We start from the raw sequence: 17,823 nt of genomic DNA on the forward strand, positions 1-17,823 counted from the left end.
TCAACCTTCAGTTGAATTGTAACAGGAGGTTCTCATAGTTCTCTATGAACGTTTACATACCCTGAACAGAGCAGACACAGTCTGGAAGGAACCACCCTTCTTCTTCCCACCCTTCTTTCCACCAGCAGCCTCAGCTAAAATTATGACATGATAACAATGCTATTAAATCATCACTTGTGCCGCGCTCGCTTTAGTGAAGCAGTACAATTTCATCAGACTAGATAAGCTAAGACACAAATAGAAGTTGTAATAAAGTAGTAACACATCATATATCATTTTAAGAGGCAGAGAGGTGACATTAAATTTAAAACACAAATAAAAGGAGCAGTGAAAGATGTTTCTTGTTTTCCTTTTATAGGACATCATAGGCTATCATTCTGTGTGGCTGAGTGTTTATCAGTTGATTGATTGATCTATTCAATTTGGGGTTATCTGTTTATTCTACTGGTTCTTACCCTCAGCTCCTGCATGAGCTGCATACAGGAAGCAGAGCAGTTTGTTTGCAGACTTCTGGTAGAGCTGAACCACTGAATCGTTCAGTGGGTCCTTGTTCTTGTCCAGCCAGCCAGTGATGTTGTAGTCCACTGTACCAGCATAGTGAACCAGGGAGAAGTGAGCCTCAGCTTTGCCCTTTCCAGGCTTTGGCTTCTCAAAGGCCTTGTTCTTGCCAAGATGCTGATCAACCAGCTTGTTCTTGAAAGTTGTATCGGAGGCTTTGGGGAACATGCATTCCTCTTCAAGGATGGAGAAGATGCCTAATGGCTGTGAAGAAATGGCAGTTAAAATTAAAATGTAAATTTCCATAATAAATTAATGCAAATTGTATGAAAACTCATGTAAGCAGTTGAATATAAATACATTTAAACAGCTACTCACCTTCTCAATGAGCTCAATGCAGGCTGCCAAGTCCATACCAAAGTCAATGAATTCCCACTCAATGCCTTCTTTCTTGTATTCCTCTTGCTCCAGGACAAACATGTGGTGGTTGAAGAACTGTTGCAGTTTCTCATTCGTGAAGTTGATGCAGAGCTGTTCCAAGCTGTTGTACTGTATTAATAGAATTTTATTGATTTCATAGCAAAATAGGACTAACTTGAAAAAAAATAATTCATAGATTTTCTTTACTCACATCAAAGATCTCGAATCCAGCAATGTCCAGGACTCCAATGAAGAAGGCTCTTGACTGCTTTGTGTCCAGCATCTCATTGATACGGATGACCATCCACAAGAACATTTTCTCATAGATAGATTTGCACAGAGCGCTGACTGAATTGTTGACCTATAAGAAGAAATTGTCTGTTTTATGTAATAAACTACCATATAACAACAGTTAGGATAAATGTAGTTATGCTTGGATAAAAATAAACCATAGCATCACAGATGGGTTTAATTTACCTGTGGGACAGTTTGACCTTTGGTGACCATCTCATTTCCGACTTTGACTCTTGGGTAGCACAGAGCCTTCAGCATATCAGCTGAGTTCAGACCCAGGAGGTAGGCGATTTTATCAGCCACTTTTGGAAAGAAACATAACACATGGTAAAAATGAATCAATGTTAAACTGATTGTTCAATGTATCTAAAGATATTGGTGATATCTTAAAACTTACCCTCAGTACCGTCAGGTTCAGCCTGCTCCTCACGCTGCTTCTGCTTGAACTTCATGTTGCCATGATGGATTACAGCACCAGTGAGCTTGTAGATGTTAAACTTTTCATCAGCAGTGAAGCCCAAGATATCAATAGCAGTCTGTGTAGAAAAGAAAGGTATAAGTACACTACACATGTGTTTTAAGTAAATCATTTTTAAGACACCAAAGTATTAATTTACATCTGTAGCGATGAACTCTTCCACATCATCGATACTCTTGACAGTGATTTCACCCTGGCTGACCATTGGGTAGTCATAGGGGTTGGTGGTAATCAGCAGAGCATCTGAAACAATGGAAACAAAACACTATAGGTTTTTTATTTTATAAGGTTAAGTTTTGTTAAACTTCAGATTTGAAGTATTTGGTCATTTACCAATGAGCTCAGGCTTGTGGCCTGTCATAAGCTGATAGAAGATATGGTAGCTCCTCTCAGCAGACAGCTGGAAGGTAACACGGGACTTCTCAAGCAGATCTAAGAATTACATGAATACAAGCAAAAACTTTGATAACCATATTAAGTTTTAAACTATAAAATAGAAAAAAAATACTTCAAGTGCTGAAAACACTTCATTTTTGACGTACATGTTTCTATATCAGCTGAGGACAGTTTTCCACTAGTACCAAAGTGGATCCTGATGAATTTACCCTAAGCAGAAATACAAGTATGTGTTACTTTGTGCAGGAAATCAACCATTAAATATCAAACACAATTTTAACATTGTCTTAACTTACAAAACGGGAAGAGTTGTCATTCCTCACTGTCTTGGCATTTCCATAAGCTTCTAGCAGAGGGTTGGCAGCAACAATTTGGTCTTCAAGGGAGCCCTGAGTTTTACAGTTATTTACATGAATATTTCATAAATTTAAAGAAAGTACTGAGTTGGCAGTTCTTCTTAAAACGCATAATCACCTGTATTTTGCCAGCAGCTTGTGTCTCCTTTTTGCCACCCAGAGCTGCAATTGTTGCAAAGTACTGGATGACACGCTTGGTGTTGACAGTCTTCCCAGCACCAGATTCTCCGCTGTCATAGAAGAGACACATTTTCAATTCTCAACTTCATTTTTGTGTAGTTTATAAATGAAAGTCCAATTTAGTGATTGTAATACTTACGTAATCAGGATAGACTGGTTCTCACGATCTGCAAGGTACACGGTAATGCTTTAGTAGCTGTCTGAATTTCATGTCAACATTGGTTCATGTTTTACTTTCATTTTTTGAATAACACTTGTAGCTTTGATCTTACCAGTGAGCATGAACTGATAGGCATTGTCAGAGATGGAGAAGATGTGGGGTGGAGCCTCAATCCTCTTCTTGCCTCTGTATGCTCCTACAACAACAGCATCATACACTGGAAGCCACTTGTAGGGATTCACGACCACACAGAACAACCCGGAGTATGTCTGTTATAGTAGAAGACATAAACAATGTTTAACCATTTTCATGCATACACAGACATGATTTTTCCTTTTAAACCCCTTTTCATAAAGTATGTAACTCACGTAGATCATCCATGATGCATAACGCTCTTTGAGGTTATACAACACACAAGGCTCATTGAGGTGGGTCATCATGGCCATGTCCTCAATTTTATCGAACTTTGGAGGATTCCTGGGGTGGATGTCATCCTCTTTTACAGTTACGCTCTATTAAAAAACAGGAGTGATTTTTTTTTTCCAAATAAGTTCATTCAATAAACAAATCGGTTTTATTTCTAAATTCAGTGAAAATGTATTTTCTCAGTGATAGTAGACTCATATAAATACAAGGTTGAAGCAGTTTGTAAATGTATATTTAATCAGATTTACCTTTCCTCCATCTGTTTCAACAGTTGCTTTGCCACCCTCCCTCTTCACAACTTTGCACTTGAGATACATCTCATCAGCATCCACCACAAAGTAAGCTGTTTTGGCATCAAATGGAGCAGTCTGAGCCTCAATCCTCTCCTTTTCTGTCTTCCGGAGGTAAATGGCTGCAGGGCCATAAGCCTCCATCTCTGCGTCTGTACTCATGGTGGCAATTTAGTCGATGCTGAAATTGACAGTCCAAATGAGTCCATAATAGTGTTAGCATATTCACATGCTTTGGTTATTATTAATTATTTCTCAATTGTAATATCTATTTCACATTTAAATTAGCATTATTTGTTTGTTCTTCAGTGTCCTGCTTATTATTCATTCCTCGATTAAATAAAATAATGTGTTATTGGCTGACCTGTAAAGATGCTGGGAAAGAAAATACCCAAGCATTAACATTTCTATCTGAGATTTTTGTCAAGTTTAGAGATACAAATAATGAAAAAGCAAACACCAGATGGAGCCAAATTTTTTTTCATTTAATTGGTGAAATTCTGGGCACTCTTATTTTTGGGTTCTCTACAATTAGTGAAATAACAAGACCCTAATAGCGGTTTTCATGACTACATGAGACTAGAACTCTAATGGAATGTGATCAAGTTGATGGATATGTAAAGGTAGCTCTACTTTAAAACTACGGGCAAAATGCAACACAACAATCTACTTCATAAACAAGAGCATAAAGTAATATCATAGTGAATACACTCACCTGTGACAGCAGCCTATCAGTTCAAGCAGAAGTGTGGAGTTGCCTCATTTATAGAGGGTGGGAGTGCCTGGTCAGCAGATGCCACTCACCCAGTTTGGTCATGAGCTCTAATCATCCTGTTGCTTTTTTTGTGGCGGAGATGTTTGTAGAAATGAAATGTACCTTCCTCATAGGTTCAGCTTTGAAACTAGCTTTTTGTCATATCATACACCTATAACGATTTTATGGGATGGCAAATACTGATTGGAGGAAAATCTACAATAATTTTGTAAGAGGTAAAATGTAAAAAACTAAGATCCTCAATGTTAGGGCACAATATGCAAAAAAAATTAAAAAAGGATTTCAGCATGACAAAGGCTTGCTTAAAGGATTTCTAATGACAGTGTTGTATAAATAATTAAAGACAATTAGGCAGATGGTCATGCATCAATGCTTCAAATTAAGAGCCACAAATGTTGCAAAATATGGTCCACTACTGCCTCCACATGAGGAAACAGAAGTGCTGACTAAATAAAATAATTCTCTGAACACTCTAGAACATGGTTTCTTTATGAGTCCAATAAATACAGATTTTTATTTAAGAAATATTAAAAACCAAGACATGTCCTGAACATTAAAACCTTTCTTTACAGTTGTAAGCTGCTTTGGGATTTAGTTTTGGAAAGATGTTCAAGTTCCACTGGTTTTCAGGTGTCGAGCACATTAACATATGAAAACTTCAGCCTGCTGCAAAGCTTACCCTGCAATTCAAGTTATAATGGAGCTCTAGCAGCATATATATATATTGTTATAGTTATAACAGTGTATTACTATTACAATATACAAATATGTATATATACATATATATATATATATATATATATATATATATATATATATATATATAAATATATATATATATATATGCAATTATATGGGCAAAGGTTGTACTAAAGTTGGGGTAAATTGATCTCTTATTGGAATAATATTAATTAAAACGGATGTTTTTAAGTACAAGCTTTCACTAAATCTTTAAAGAATAATAAAATGTGTGCATGCGTGAGGTAATACACTTAAAGGAAACTTCTAAATACATATTCTTCTTTACAGATGCAATTGAAGTAAAATATTAAATTGAAATGAAATCACTTTATTAATAGGCATGACTTTGGTACTTTTTAATGACCTATTGCAGAAATGCACATGGCACTTAAGCTTGGAAATGTGGCCAAAACGCTTGTAGTCTCCAGTTACTGGATGCTGGTGAATCTGACATTTCTGTAGTAAATCTATATATGAGGTCTTACCCATAAATGTTTAGCTGCCACCAGTTGTCACCCTACATGGACATGAAAGCAGGTGGCATTTTGCACAGGATATTGCTCAAAATAAGTTCCTCCCATGGGAAAATGAATGTTCTCCAGCTGCCTTATGTAATCAAGACTGGCACCTGCTAAAGACACATCATCAAAGGCTTCTAGTAAAACTTAAGTTCCAACCTAAAACTATTTTGAGCTTCACCATCCAGCCATAAAAACATTTCATATGAATGGAACAAATGGAAATGCTTCCTCTACTATTAATAGACAAAGGATTTTTTTTTTATTTTGCTGGCTAGAAAATGCAAAATTCAACTGATTGTAATGTATATATATTTATAGAATGATCCACTATTGAAACTAAATTACAGTGCTCATGACTCCAAAGGGATTTTTAGGGGCTAAAACATGGTTTAGTATCAGGTTTGAAATTAGTATTAATTGTTATAAAAAAAAAAAAGCTTGGGGAATTCATTTTGTAAACGGAATCCCCCCCATAAAGTCAGTTTTGATATAATGATCTGAAAACCGATAAAAAAGACAATGGGGGCAAATGCAAACTGCAGCCAGAAAAGTTATGGTCAAAACTAAAATAAAGGGCAGTGCTAAACACCATGCTCCTCCACTTCAGTACTTCGTTTCATAGTATTTAACACTTATCAGAATGTTTATCAAACTGACTTGTTTTTCCCTAAGATGCCAGGTCCCCCTGCTACCATTAACACGTTTTGGATTTTCTTTGGGTAAAAAACGAGTACACTTTTATGGATTTGAGATGGGGATTTCTTTTGCTGCTTGCATTTCAAGGACATGTCTTCCTGTCACCATACACTCCCTTTAGAGGCATACAAAAGCGCTGTGAAATCAAGTACTCCCCCTTTATTAAAGCCCACCAAGGCGCAAAGATGAAAGGTCACCAAAAGCATGCATGGAGACATTATTCTGTTCCAAGATTCCAGGTCAAGCCTCAGCTTTTTTTCCATGAGACAGACTTGAAGGACTTGGCAACGCAGTGTTTGTTGCTTGTGACATCTCAAATAGGACATTGCTAGGATGCAAGGAGGGACTGGGCCATTTATATGTAGTAAGCAGAATTTGATTCGCCTTATGTATTCATGGGAGGTAGATACCATTATATTAACATTTTGTTTTACTGTTCTTTATTTTATGTTAATGCCTTTTATAATCCTCTATAATTGTCTAAATCTATTTTATGCATCTGGTGGAGTATTCAAATGTAATATAAATCATAAACAGACAATCAAAAAAACATCTGATAATTGCTGTTAATGGGCAGTGTGCAAACAGGTGGGTCATTGTCATGTCAGACAATACTGGATGGTAGGGTTGGTATTATTTCAGGAATCTACATTGAAGATTCAAAGCAGATTTAAACAAAACAATTTTGATAACACTTGTCCAGTATATTGTGTGCTTCATTGCCACTGCTGTTTAATCTACAAAAGCCTATATTGTTGAGGGCTCCACGTCATTCCACAAAAAAATGACAAGATCATGAAAGCCAATCACAATTCTCATCTTTATTGTACCAAGAAACATATCCAAACAACCAGCTTATATTTTATAAACTCCGCTGAAAGGACTTCAGTAAATGATGACTCTTACTCTGCAGAATCCGACTGACAAACAAGAGCACGGAAATCAATTAGTTATTATGAAATTTCAAAGTTAGGATTTTATTTGGTGACTTATGTAAACGCAGTGTCATAAAGAAATATACTTAGTAAAAAAACAATGTTACCTTTCCAGCATCACGGCTCTTGACTCTGAGCTTGTTGACCTGAGACTCAGCGATGTCAGCACGCTCCTGAGCTTCCTCCATCTCATGCTGGACCTTCCTGAGCCTGGACATGTGGGTGTTGGCCTGCTCCTCCTGAGAAATAAATTGGTCAGTTGTTGAAGTAGATACTTACCCAATATATGTGAATATTGTAATATTTTTTTGATTTGTTAAAATACAAAATATTTCAAATAAAACATTTGACTTACAGCCTCCTCAGCCTGTCTCTTGTAAGCCTTGACTTTAAGCTGCAGCTTGTCCACCAGATCCTGAAGTCTGGTAATGTTCTTCTTGTCCTCCTCAGTCTAGAGATGTAACACGGATATATGGTAGGCGCTGACAACAACATAAAAAGTTACTGTAAAAGCTAAAAATTACCTGGTAGGTCAGCTCCTTGACTCTCCTCTCATATTTGCGGACTCCTTTAACAGCATCAGCTCCACGTCTCTGCTCACCTTCAACCTCAGACTCCAATTCACGAACCTTTTTTGTGGTAAGAAATTCAAATCTTTCAATAAAAATATGCCTTGGGATCACTTGATATTGTATGGCAAATGTATTGATTGTTCTCTTTGAATTAGATAATTTCAAAGGTATTACAGCTCATACCCTCTGCTCCAGTTTCTGGAGCTGTTTCTTCCCACCCTTCATGGCGAGGTTCTCAGCCTCATCCAGGCGATGCTGCAGGTCTTTGACTGTGACCTCCAGGTTCTTCTTCATCCTCTCCAGGTGAGCGCTGGTGTCTTGCTCCTTCTTCAGCTCCTCAGCCATCATGGCAGCCTGAAACAATGGTTTGTCTCAAGTTTTGATTAAAAATTAACAACTAAAACCCAGTTAATAAATACAGAAAAGGGATTAAATTATATGGTTTCTAAGAAGTAAACTGACATCAGTGATAGCCTTTTTGGCCTTATCCTCAGCGTTTCTTGCTTCCTGAACGGCATCATCCACTTCACCCTGAACCTGTACCAGATCACTTTCCAGCTTCTTCTTGGTGTTCAGAAGGCTGGTGTTCTGTAAATTAATCAGGGTGATACATTTTAGATGTGTTAGTTTCATAGCTATGAAAGCCCTTATTTCTTGTTAATGACTAAAGCCCAACCTGAGAGTGAAGCAGTCCGACACGCTCACTGGCATCAACCAACTCCTGCTCAGCCACTTTACGTGCTCTTTCTGTCTGCTCCAGAGCGGCTCTAAGCTCCTCAATCTCAGCCACCATCAGACCGTTCCTGCGCTCCACCATGGCCACCTGCTCCTTCATGTCCTCTTGTCCTCTGAGGGCATCATCAAGGTGCAGTTGGGCATCCTAAAAGAAACTGTCTGTCAGAAATATTTTTTCTATAAAACATCTGTTAAATTTGTGCTTCAACACTAAACTCACCTTGAGTTGTCCTTGGACGTTCCTCAGTTGTTTCTGGGCCTCAGCAGCCTGCCTGTTGGCATGGCTAAGCTGAATCTCCATCTCGTTCAGGTCTCCCTCCATCTTCTTCTTGACTCTCAGAGCATCATTCCTGCTCCTGACCTCGGCATCAAGAGTGCTCTGCATGGAGTCAATCACCCTTTGGCTGTTTCTCTTGATCTGCTCCATTTCTTCATCTTTTTCTGCCAGCTTCCTGTCAATCTCACTCTTGACCTGGTTGAGCTCCAGCTGGACGCGGAGAATCTTAGACTCTTCATGTTCCAGAGTGCCCTTAAAAAGATTTAAACAAAGAGCAAGATTAGCTGTAAGAAAAATAAAGTGATTTGAAAATGCATATTTTATGTAATACATCAATTAAATGGTTCATTAATTAGTGAGAAAGGTATTACCTCTGCTTCTTCCAGTGCAGCCTGAATTTCAGACTTCTCAGTCTCCACAGTCTTTTTAGCTTTCTCCAGCTCATGGATACTCTTTCCAGTCTCACCTATCTGTTCAGTCAGATCTGAGATCTCCTCTGCAATGAAAAATAAATAAAATATTACTAACAAAAAAGAAATATATAATTGTTAGTTTTCTTTTAAGTGAATAAGCAATATTGCTGTTGCAGTACTGCATGAAAATTAGGTTGCTTCATTCTTTACGCATAATTAATAATGACGTACGCTGCAGGTTCTTGTTCTCTCTCTTCATGGTCTCCAGCTGATCCAGCGCCTCTTCATAGGAGTTCTTCATCTTGAACAGCTCAGTGCTCAGAGAACGAGCCTCCTTTAGGGCTCCTTCCAGCTCAGCCTGGCTCTCCTCATACTTCTGCTTCCACTCTGCCAGGACCTACATTCGCATGGATCAGGTCACTCATTTTCAGGTCTTGCCTTGGGTGAAGATAGTTTTGGATTCAAGAACAGCATCTTACCTTGTCAAAGTTCCTCTGCTTCTTGTCAAGGTTGGCAGCCAGAGAATTAGCTCTCTCCACATCAATCATGAGGTCCTCCACCTCACCCTGGAGCCTCTGCTTGGTCTTCTCTAAAGAGGCACACTTAGAGTTCACAGCTTCAATGGACTCCTCAGCATCCTGCAAACGCTGGGCAAGCTTTTTCATGTAGTGAAGAAGTAGAAAAGGTAAGAAGGTTAGTAGAAACAGACAATAAAAAATACATGTACTTTCTTTAAGAGACATTTATTTGAACTCACTTGGCCTCCTCCAGCTCCTCAGTACGCTGAATGGCATCAGTCTCATATTTGGACTTCCACTGAGCCACCTCACTGTTGGCCTTAGACATGCCTCTCTGCAGCTCAGCCTTGGCCTCCTGCTCCTCCTCAAACTGCTCTCTGAGCAGATCACAGTCATGGCGGGCCGACTGAACAGCATGGGCCAGGGCATTCTTAGCCTGGGAAACACAAAGTTGAGAGTATAATGATTTTCTATTGACTTCCACATACGAGACATTGCTGTGTAAAACCTTTTTAAAATTGTTCTGTTAAACTAAAGAGTTGAACAATAAACTGCCATACCTTCACTTCCTCCTCAATGTGTCTCTTGAGCTCCTCAATCTGCTGAGTGAAAGCCTGCTTGCCCCTTGTCAGCTGAGAAACAAGAGATTCTTTCTCCTCAAGCTGTCGACCAAATTCACCTATGAAAGGCACACATGTATTAATCTTACACATTTTTACAGATAAAATTTGTTAAATTAAGGTTGGGTGTTTTACCATTCTCTGTCTGGAGTCTTGCTTTCTGTGCATTAATGTCATTCAGCTGGCGAACATTCTCATCATTTTTAGCTTTGATTTCACTCAGTTGGTCTTCAAGAGTCCTGCACATTTTCTCCAGATTGCCCTGATGTCATAAAACATACATTTTATACTGGCAAATTTAGTTAAACTTTCTTTATTAAATTTTCAACTGTTTGATACACAGTATTGATCATTGGAACAATGAAAAGGCAGTAACCTCAAAGATGAAGGACAAAAATAATTGCAAGCTGTTCTACCTCAACCGCCAACTCCCCCTCCCATACTTTTAACTAAAGCTGCAAACTTAGAAATATTAATATTAAGGGAATTATATAAATAGAAATACATTTTTTTATGTAGGTCTATTGAGAGTTTCCAAAAGTGTTTCAGGTCAAATCATACCGGCAAATTTAATAGACAAAACAAAAATAATTTCTAAAGGTGCAAACTTGGTCTCTTACCTTTGCCTTGGCAACAGCCTCCATGTTGCTGGACAGGTCATCAATCTCCATCTTGTACTCACTCTTCTCCTTCTCCAGCTTCTGCTTAACACGCTGCAGGTTGTCGATCTGTTCTCCCAGCTCAGCAACGCTGTCGGCCTGCTTCTTGCGAAGAGCTGCTGCTGTGGATTCATGCTGCAGGGTGGCTTCTTCAAGATCACGGCGCAGCTTCTGGAACTCAGCCTCACGCTTCTTGTTCATCTCAATCTGAGCAGCTGTGGCTCCACCAGCCTCCTCAAGCCTCTCACTGATCTCCTCAAGCTCCCTGGAGAGGTCAGCTCTCTGCTTCTCTACTTTAGCTCGAGCAGACCTCTCAGCCTCAATCTCCTCTTCTAGCTCCTCAATGCGAGCCTAGAATACAAGTAAATTAAATGGCTAAGATCGTTTTGTAAAGAGTGAAACCAAAACAGGCCAAATGGGAACAAATTTTATTATGTTTGCCTGGAGTTCCTTGATCTTTTTCTGAAGCTGAGCTCCAAGCGACTGTTCATCCTCTATCTTGCTAAGGAGCTGACTGATTTCAAAGTCCTTTCTGGAATTCAAGAATAAAGGCAGGTTAATTTTGTGTACACATTAATTGAGAATGTTCAAAACTAAAGAAAGTCTGCATTTACTTCTTGATTTTCTCATCAGACTGCTGCTTGTCATTCTCCAGATCCATGATGGATTCCTGGGCCAGCTTCAGATCTCCTTCAAGCTTCCTCTTGGCTCTCTCAAGGTCCATACGGAGCTTCTTCTCTTGCTCCAGTGAACCCTCAAGCTATCACATAGGAGGTAGATTCAGTTTTATGTATCAAAACAAAAACAGGTCATACTTGTGGCCAAACTATAAAGGTAAATAAACAGTTTTCTTACATCGTCCACTTGCTGTTCCAGCTTTGTCTTGGCCTTGGTCAGAGTGTTGACTTTGTCTTCCTCTGCCTGGAGATCATCTAGTGTTTGCTGATGTGCCTCTTGGAGGGCTTTCTTCTCCTTGGTCAACTTGGCAATGGCCTCATCCTGAGTAGCCATCTCCTCTGTCAGGTTTTTCACCTAAAGGTTGCATGAAATACACAATTTTAAATGAACTCAAGCTTTTTAGAGTTGATAAATTTTGTATTTACGTGTATTGTACTCAAATAATAGTGCGTAATATTAACCTTGTTTTCAGTGGCATGTTTCTCCTTCTCCACTTTAGCCAAGGTGAGCTCTAAGTCATCAATGTCCTTCTTCAGCTCAGAGCATTCATCCTCCAGCTTCCTCTTCTTTGCAGTCAGCTCAGCATTGATTTCCTCTTCATCCTCCAGTCTCTCACTTGTCTCCTTGAGTTTGGCCTCAAGCTGGATCTTGCTCTTAATCAGCCCTTCACATCTTTCCTCAGCATCTGAAAGGTTCTCAACTTCCTATGATTTGTAGTGATTGGAAAATATGTGGTCAATGTTCTTCTGAGAAACTGATATTTTAGAAAGATTAGATATTTGCCTACTTACTGATGCCACTTGGAGCTGCAAGTCATTCTTCTCCTGGAGCAAGGAGACCATCTTCTCCTCCAGTTCCTTCTTTTTGGCCAAAGCTGTAGTCAAGTCTGATTTCATCTTTTCATAGTTCTCCTTCATATTCTGCAACTCCTTCTCAGTCTCAGCACTCTTCAGCAGAGGCTTGATCTTGAAGTACAGGTTCATCCATGGCCAGTTCTTGACATTCATGAATGAACGGATGTTGTACTGAATACTATAGATAGCCTCTCTGTTTGGAAAATCAGTTTAACAAAAAAAAGGTTATTTCTACTACAGAAGGAGCTGGCTTTAAAAAGGTAATGCAATTCATTTGCAAATATAATACCACTCCAACCTCCTCTCCATCATCTTAACAAACTCCTTCCTCATGACATATCCTCTGCAGAGAGCCTGAGTCATGGTGACCAGTGAAGCCAGTTTCTCATCTCTCATCTCCTCAAGAGTACCCAGAAGACCAGCCTTGAAGAACACCTATACAGATATTGCAAATGTATTAAATTTCAGAATGAAAGGATGTTCATTGATTTGTTATGCTGTATTTATGTCTTATTTATCTGATGCGAGACATACCTTAGTGTGTCCAAACTTGTACTGAGTGTGGTCCACATCAATGGAGCCCAGCAGTTTCTCTGCAGCCTTCTTGTTGTCAATAAACTGTCCCTCAGGGATGACGCTGGCGTTCAATACTTTGTATCTACAAAGTTGATACAAGTATATCAGTTTTTTATGATCTTTACTAAAATGACCAAATATTCAGTTTATATTAAAAACAGCTGCCACCTCTGCTTGAAATCACCATAGAGGATTCTGCTTGGGAAGCCCTTTCTGCAGATTCTGATGCCCTCCAGTACACCGTTACACCTCAGCTGGTGGATGACCAAGAGGTTCTCCATAAGACCTGGTTGTTGGAAATATATTTAGTCAAAAATAATTCCTCAGTGTCCTTAAACTTTGGATCATTAAAATCAGTAAAAATGGGCATCTTACCTGGGGTCTTTGATTCATTGGGAATCAGACAACGCACAAAGTGAGGATGAGTGCTCCTCAAGTTGGTCATCAGCTTGCCCAAGTTCTCCTGTAGATCAGAATCATAAAATCAACCTTCAGTTGAATTGTAACAGGAGGTTCTCATAGTTCTCTATGAACGTTTACGTACCCTGAACAGAGCAGACACAGTCTGGAAGGAACCACCCTTCTTCTTGCCACCCTTCTTTCCACCACCAGATTCTGTTTTAAAAACAAATGAATAGCTGAATAGTTTGATTTACAGAAGCTACGTTTTTGAATGGTCCAATTTAAACAGCTCATGCCTTGCTTACAAAACAGTCTCATACTGGATATACTCCGACGCAAAATGAAATCTTTCCTGTCATATCTTACTAAATAAATATCTAGATGCTTTCTGAATCTGACCTAACATGTGGCTCTCTGTTCTGTTAAATTAAACGTAGTTTATGTTTTTAGTCCATAAATATGTCATAACTAGGCTATTAATGTATTAAAGAGCACCTTTAAGCACAGTATATCTGTGTTTTAATTAATAAAACTGTAAATATATAAGTGCCTGAAGGAGTTTTACATAATTAATTTATGCTTTATATACATGCAATCTTACCCTCAGCTCCTGCATGAGCTACATAGAGAAGACATAGCAGTTTGTTTGCAGACTTCTGGTAGAGCTGAACCACTGAATCATTCAGTGGGTCCTTGTTCTTGTCCAGCCAGCCAGTGATGTTGTAGTCCACTGTACCAGCATAGTGAACCAGGGAGAAGTGAGCCTCAGCTTTGCCCTTTCCAGGCTTTGGTTTCTCAAAGGCCTTGGTCTTGCCAAGATGCTGATCAACCAGCTTGTTCTTGAAAGTTGTATCCGAAGCTTTGGGGAACATGCATTCCTCTTCAAGGATGGAGAAGATTCCCATAGGCTGAGAACAATGGTTAATTCAAATTAAAACTTGAACTTAAATAAAATGTCACCTAAATTTATGTAAACATTCGGAGTTGATTAATTTAAGCTCACTGAATGATGCAGCTACTTACCTTCTCAATGAGCTCGATGCAGGCAGCCAAGTCCATACCAAAGTCAATGAACTCCCACTCAATGCCTTCTTTCTTGTATTCCTCTTGCTCCAGGACAAACATGTGGTGGTTGAAGAACTGTTGCAGTTTCTCATTAGTGAAGTTGATGCAGAGCTGCTCCAAGCTGTTGTACTGTAATTATAGAGATTCAATTAACTTAATTGCAAGTTAGGACATTTTTATAAGACTTTTTAAAATATTTTTTTATTTACTCACATCAAAGATCTCGAATCCAGCAATGTCCAGGACTCCAATGAAGAAGGCTCTTGCCTGCTTTGTGTCCAGCATCTCATTGATACGGATGACCATCCACAAGAACATTTTCTCATAGATAGATTTGCACAGAGCGCTGACTGAATTGTTGACCTGGAAGAAGTAATTGCCCGTTTTATGTAATAAACTCCTTTATAGCAACTGTTAAGCTTTTTGAGGTTTTGTTATATTTGAACAAGAATAAATCATAGCATCACAGATGGGTTTAATTTACCTGTGGGACGGTCTGACCTTTGGTGACCATCTCATTTCCGACTTTGACTCTTGGGTAGCACAGAGCCTTCAGCATATCAGCTGAGTTCAGACCCAGGAGGTAGGCGATTTTATCAGCCACTTTTGGAAAAAAGACAGTTATTGTTCAACAAAAGCCAACTTGACATTACACTATGAAGCATTGCATTTGGAAACTAGATAAAAATTGTGTAATGTTTGCTTGTACCCTCATTGCCATCAGGTTCAGCCTGCTCCTCACGCTGCTTCTGCTTGAACTTCATGTTGCCATGATGCATTACAGCACCAGTGAGCTTGTAGATGTTAAACTTTTCATCAGCAGTGAAGCCCAAAATATCAATTGCAGTCTACAATAGATTTGAAGCATGTCATTGAACTTCAAAACACACCTTGAAAAGCAGGATTTATATCAGCTAAACATACAAACTTACATCTGTTGCAATGAACTCCTCAGTATCATTTATGCTCTTGACAGTCACCTCACCCTGACTGATCATGTGATAGTCAAAGGGATTGGTGGTGATCAACAAAACCTCTGTAAATGATTAGAAGAAATAACTATAACAGGCATGGTGTGTTTTTTCATCCAAACGTTGCAAGCAAATTATCTAATATTATACCCAGCAGCTCAGGCTTGTGGCCTGTCATCAGCTGATAGAAGATATGGTAGCTCCTCTCAGCAGACAGCTGGAAGGTGACACGGGACTTCTCAAGCAGATCTAAATTTTACAGATCAGTGTAAGAAAACAATATACTTCATAATATATTTCATCACACATTAGTTGTGCATGTCTTTAAATGTTTTCCAAACAGCATTATACTGCACCTAAATCAAAACCCATTCAAACATGACACAATAATTTGTCAAAATGACTTACATGTTTCAATATCTGCTGAGGCCAGTTTGCTAGTGGCTCCGAAATGGATTCTGATGAATTTACCCTAAACATGTCACACTGTTAGAATTCTCAATATTCAACTCAAAATCATTGACTTTCTTTCTGACCCCTAATACTTACAAAACGAGAGGAGTTGTCATTCCTCACAGTTTTGGCATTACCATAGGCCTCCAGCAGAGGGTTTGCTGCAATGATCTGATCCTCCAGTGAACCCTGTCAAGTGTAAATTCAATTTATTTAAGTAAATATTATCCTAACAGATGATTCTTTGACCTTTGTACCCTTAAAGGAAAGCATACCTGTATCTTTCCTGACGCCGGCTCTGCCTTCTTAGATCCAGTCACTGCAATTGTTGCAAAATACTGGATGACACGCTTGGTGTTAACAGTCTTTCCAGCACCAGATTCTCCACTAAGGGACAGGAACATTTGATAATTTATATTGTTTACTCACATTATTACACTTCTGCACATCTAAATAAACATCAAATAATTTTTTTTATTACTTACGTGATGAGGATGGACTGGTTCTCACGATCTGAAAGAAACATTAATGTTTATTTACATTCACGCTGTTTCATGCAGCAAAATTGAATCACCGTCTGTCACTGTATGACATCTTACCAGTAAGCATGAACTGATAGGCATTGTCGGAGACAGAGAAGATGTGAGGGGGTGCCTCAATCCTCTTCTTGCCTCTATAAGCCACAACAACTTCAGCATCGTACACTGGAAGCCACTTGTAGGGGTTCACGACGACACAAAACAAGCCAGAGTAAGTCTGAAAAAACAGAAATATTCCTTCTTGAAATTATAGTCTATATTTGAGTTTGTACTTTTGATGTATTATGGTGATTTATTCATTCTAAATTCTCACATAGATCATCCAAGATGCAAAACGATCTTTGAGGTTATACAGCACACAGGGCTCATTGAGGTGGGTCATCATGGCCATGTCCTCAATTTTGTCAAACTTTGGAGGGTTCCTGGGATGAAGGTCATCCTCTTTCACCGTGACAGTCTGAAAAGAAAACAAGCTTTCACAAATGTGTTTAAAATATAACATGCAGTGGGAATGAGAAAATGCTAGAAAATTATAGAATTGAACAAAACTGAACCCACCTTCCCTCCATCTATCTCAACAGTGGCTTTGCCACCCTCCCTCTTCGTAACTTTGCACTTGAGATACATCTCATCAGCATCCACCACAAAGTAAGCTGTTTTGGCATCAAATGGAGCAGTCTGAGCCTCTATCCTCTCTCTTTCTGGCTTGCGGAGGTAAATGGCCGCTGGACCATAAGCCTCCATCTCTGCATCTGTGCTCATTTTGGCACGTTTTCAGCCCTGCAAAAAGAATGACTTTTATTTTAATCCTTAATCCTACATATTGTCATGAAATTTTTATGATAATTTCAGCCCATTTTAAAAATATTAAAATGTTTTTTTAGATATTATTTATATTTATATCATTGGATATATATCCTACCTGCGTCCCAGCTGAGTTACCCGGATATGATGATGTCTAAAGGTGCTATCAAAGAAAGATTTATATAATTATTTAAATATAAAAAAAACACAGCATGCTCCCCTTCCTACATCCTACTGCATTAAAGACGTACTGCTTGACATATAGCATCAAACATTATTGTATAAAATGTTGTTACAAATAAACCCTTTATGTCCTTCTGAAAATCTTTCCTCAAAATACTTTCTCAAATTTTTTAAATCTTAAAATCTTTCATTTGAATCTTCATTTAATCCTGGACTAATTAGGGAGTTGTTTCATTTCAAATAATTCAGATCAGCATTACAAAGAATCACTTGACATGACAAAGGTGACAAGAAAAAGAAGATGAAATTAATAACTTAAAGCAAAGTACCAGTATTGG

The 17,823-nt window shown here is 38.7% G+C and overlaps 2 protein-coding genes across 2 annotated transcripts in view; both read right to left on the reverse strand.

Annotated features, from left to right (window-relative positions):
- Nucleotides 1–3,675, reverse strand: part of LOC124864246 (myosin heavy chain, fast skeletal muscle-like) — a 65,681-nt gene extending 62,006 nt beyond the window's left edge. Inside the window, exons 1-15 of the mRNA XM_047358938.1 lie at nt 3,457–3,675; nt 3,151–3,294; nt 2,895–3,051; nt 2,762–2,789; nt 2,561–2,672; nt 2,383–2,475; nt 2,233–2,296; nt 2,024–2,122; nt 1,830–1,933; nt 1,610–1,748; nt 1,396–1,514; nt 1,130–1,279; nt 877–1,047; nt 456–762; nt 61–134 (exon numbers count right to left, since the gene is read on the reverse strand). Coding sequence (XP_047214894.1) covers nt 61–134; nt 456–762; nt 877–1,047; nt 1,130–1,279; nt 1,396–1,514; nt 1,610–1,748; nt 1,830–1,933; nt 2,024–2,122; nt 2,233–2,296; nt 2,383–2,475; nt 2,561–2,672; nt 2,762–2,789; nt 2,895–3,051; nt 3,151–3,294; nt 3,457–3,660 — 1,965 coding nt within the window. The 5' untranslated portion in view covers nt 3,661–3,675. The remainder of the gene's footprint in view (nt 1–60; nt 135–455; nt 763–876; nt 1,048–1,129; nt 1,280–1,395; nt 1,515–1,609; nt 1,749–1,829; nt 1,934–2,023; nt 2,123–2,232; nt 2,297–2,382; nt 2,476–2,560; nt 2,673–2,761; nt 2,790–2,894; nt 3,052–3,150; nt 3,295–3,456) is intronic.
- A 3,362-nt stretch (nt 3,676–7,037) lies between these two features.
- LOC124864251 (myosin heavy chain, fast skeletal muscle-like) lies at nt 7,038–17,275 on the reverse strand. Its single transcript, XM_047358942.1, has 39 exons — nt 17,057–17,275; nt 16,812–16,955; nt 16,559–16,715; nt 16,445–16,472; nt 16,235–16,346; nt 16,056–16,148; nt 15,915–15,978; nt 15,657–15,755; nt 15,468–15,571; nt 15,245–15,383; nt 15,020–15,138; nt 14,749–14,898; nt 14,494–14,664; nt 14,072–14,378; nt 13,613–13,683; nt 13,444–13,531; nt 13,237–13,354; nt 13,027–13,150; nt 12,791–12,927; nt 12,430–12,685; nt 12,100–12,342; nt 11,816–11,992; nt 11,575–11,720; nt 11,402–11,492; nt 10,922–11,311; nt 10,437–10,563; nt 10,242–10,360; nt 9,921–10,117; nt 9,643–9,826; nt 9,395–9,560; nt 9,122–9,246; nt 8,694–9,002; nt 8,415–8,618; nt 8,201–8,326; nt 7,922–8,092; nt 7,691–7,795; nt 7,522–7,617; nt 7,274–7,405; nt 7,038–7,151 (listed from the first exon to the last, which is right to left on the reverse strand). The coding sequence occupies exons 1-39, from the start codon at nt 17,258–17,260 to the stop codon at nt 7,134–7,136; spliced, it is 5,811 nt and encodes a 1,936-aa protein (XP_047214898.1). The 5' UTR covers nt 17,261–17,275; the 3' UTR covers nt 7,038–7,133.
- Nucleotides 17,276–17,823: the final 548 nt, after the last annotated feature.

The sequence above is a fragment of the Girardinichthys multiradiatus genome, chromosome Y (assembly GCF_021462225.1).
Source record: "Girardinichthys multiradiatus isolate DD_20200921_A chromosome Y, DD_fGirMul_XY1, whole genome shotgun sequence".
Taxonomy (NCBI): domain Eukaryota; kingdom Metazoa; phylum Chordata; class Actinopteri; order Cyprinodontiformes; family Goodeidae; genus Girardinichthys; species Girardinichthys multiradiatus.

Excerpts from the sequence above, each read along its gene's own strand:
- LOC124864251 (XM_047358942.1), bottom strand. The coding sequence starts at position 17,260 with ATGAGCACAGATGCAGAGATGGAGGCTTATGGTCCAGCGGCCATTTAC. Across the intron at positions 14,899-15,019 it reads AAGGTCAGACCGTCCCACAG|GTCAACAATTCAGTCAGCGC; the intron begins GTAAATTAAACC and ends TACTTCTTCCAG. Across the intron at positions 9,247-9,394 it reads AGAGAACAAGAACCTGCAGC|AGGAGATCTCAGATCTGACT; the intron begins GTACGTCATTAT and ends TTTTCATTGCAG.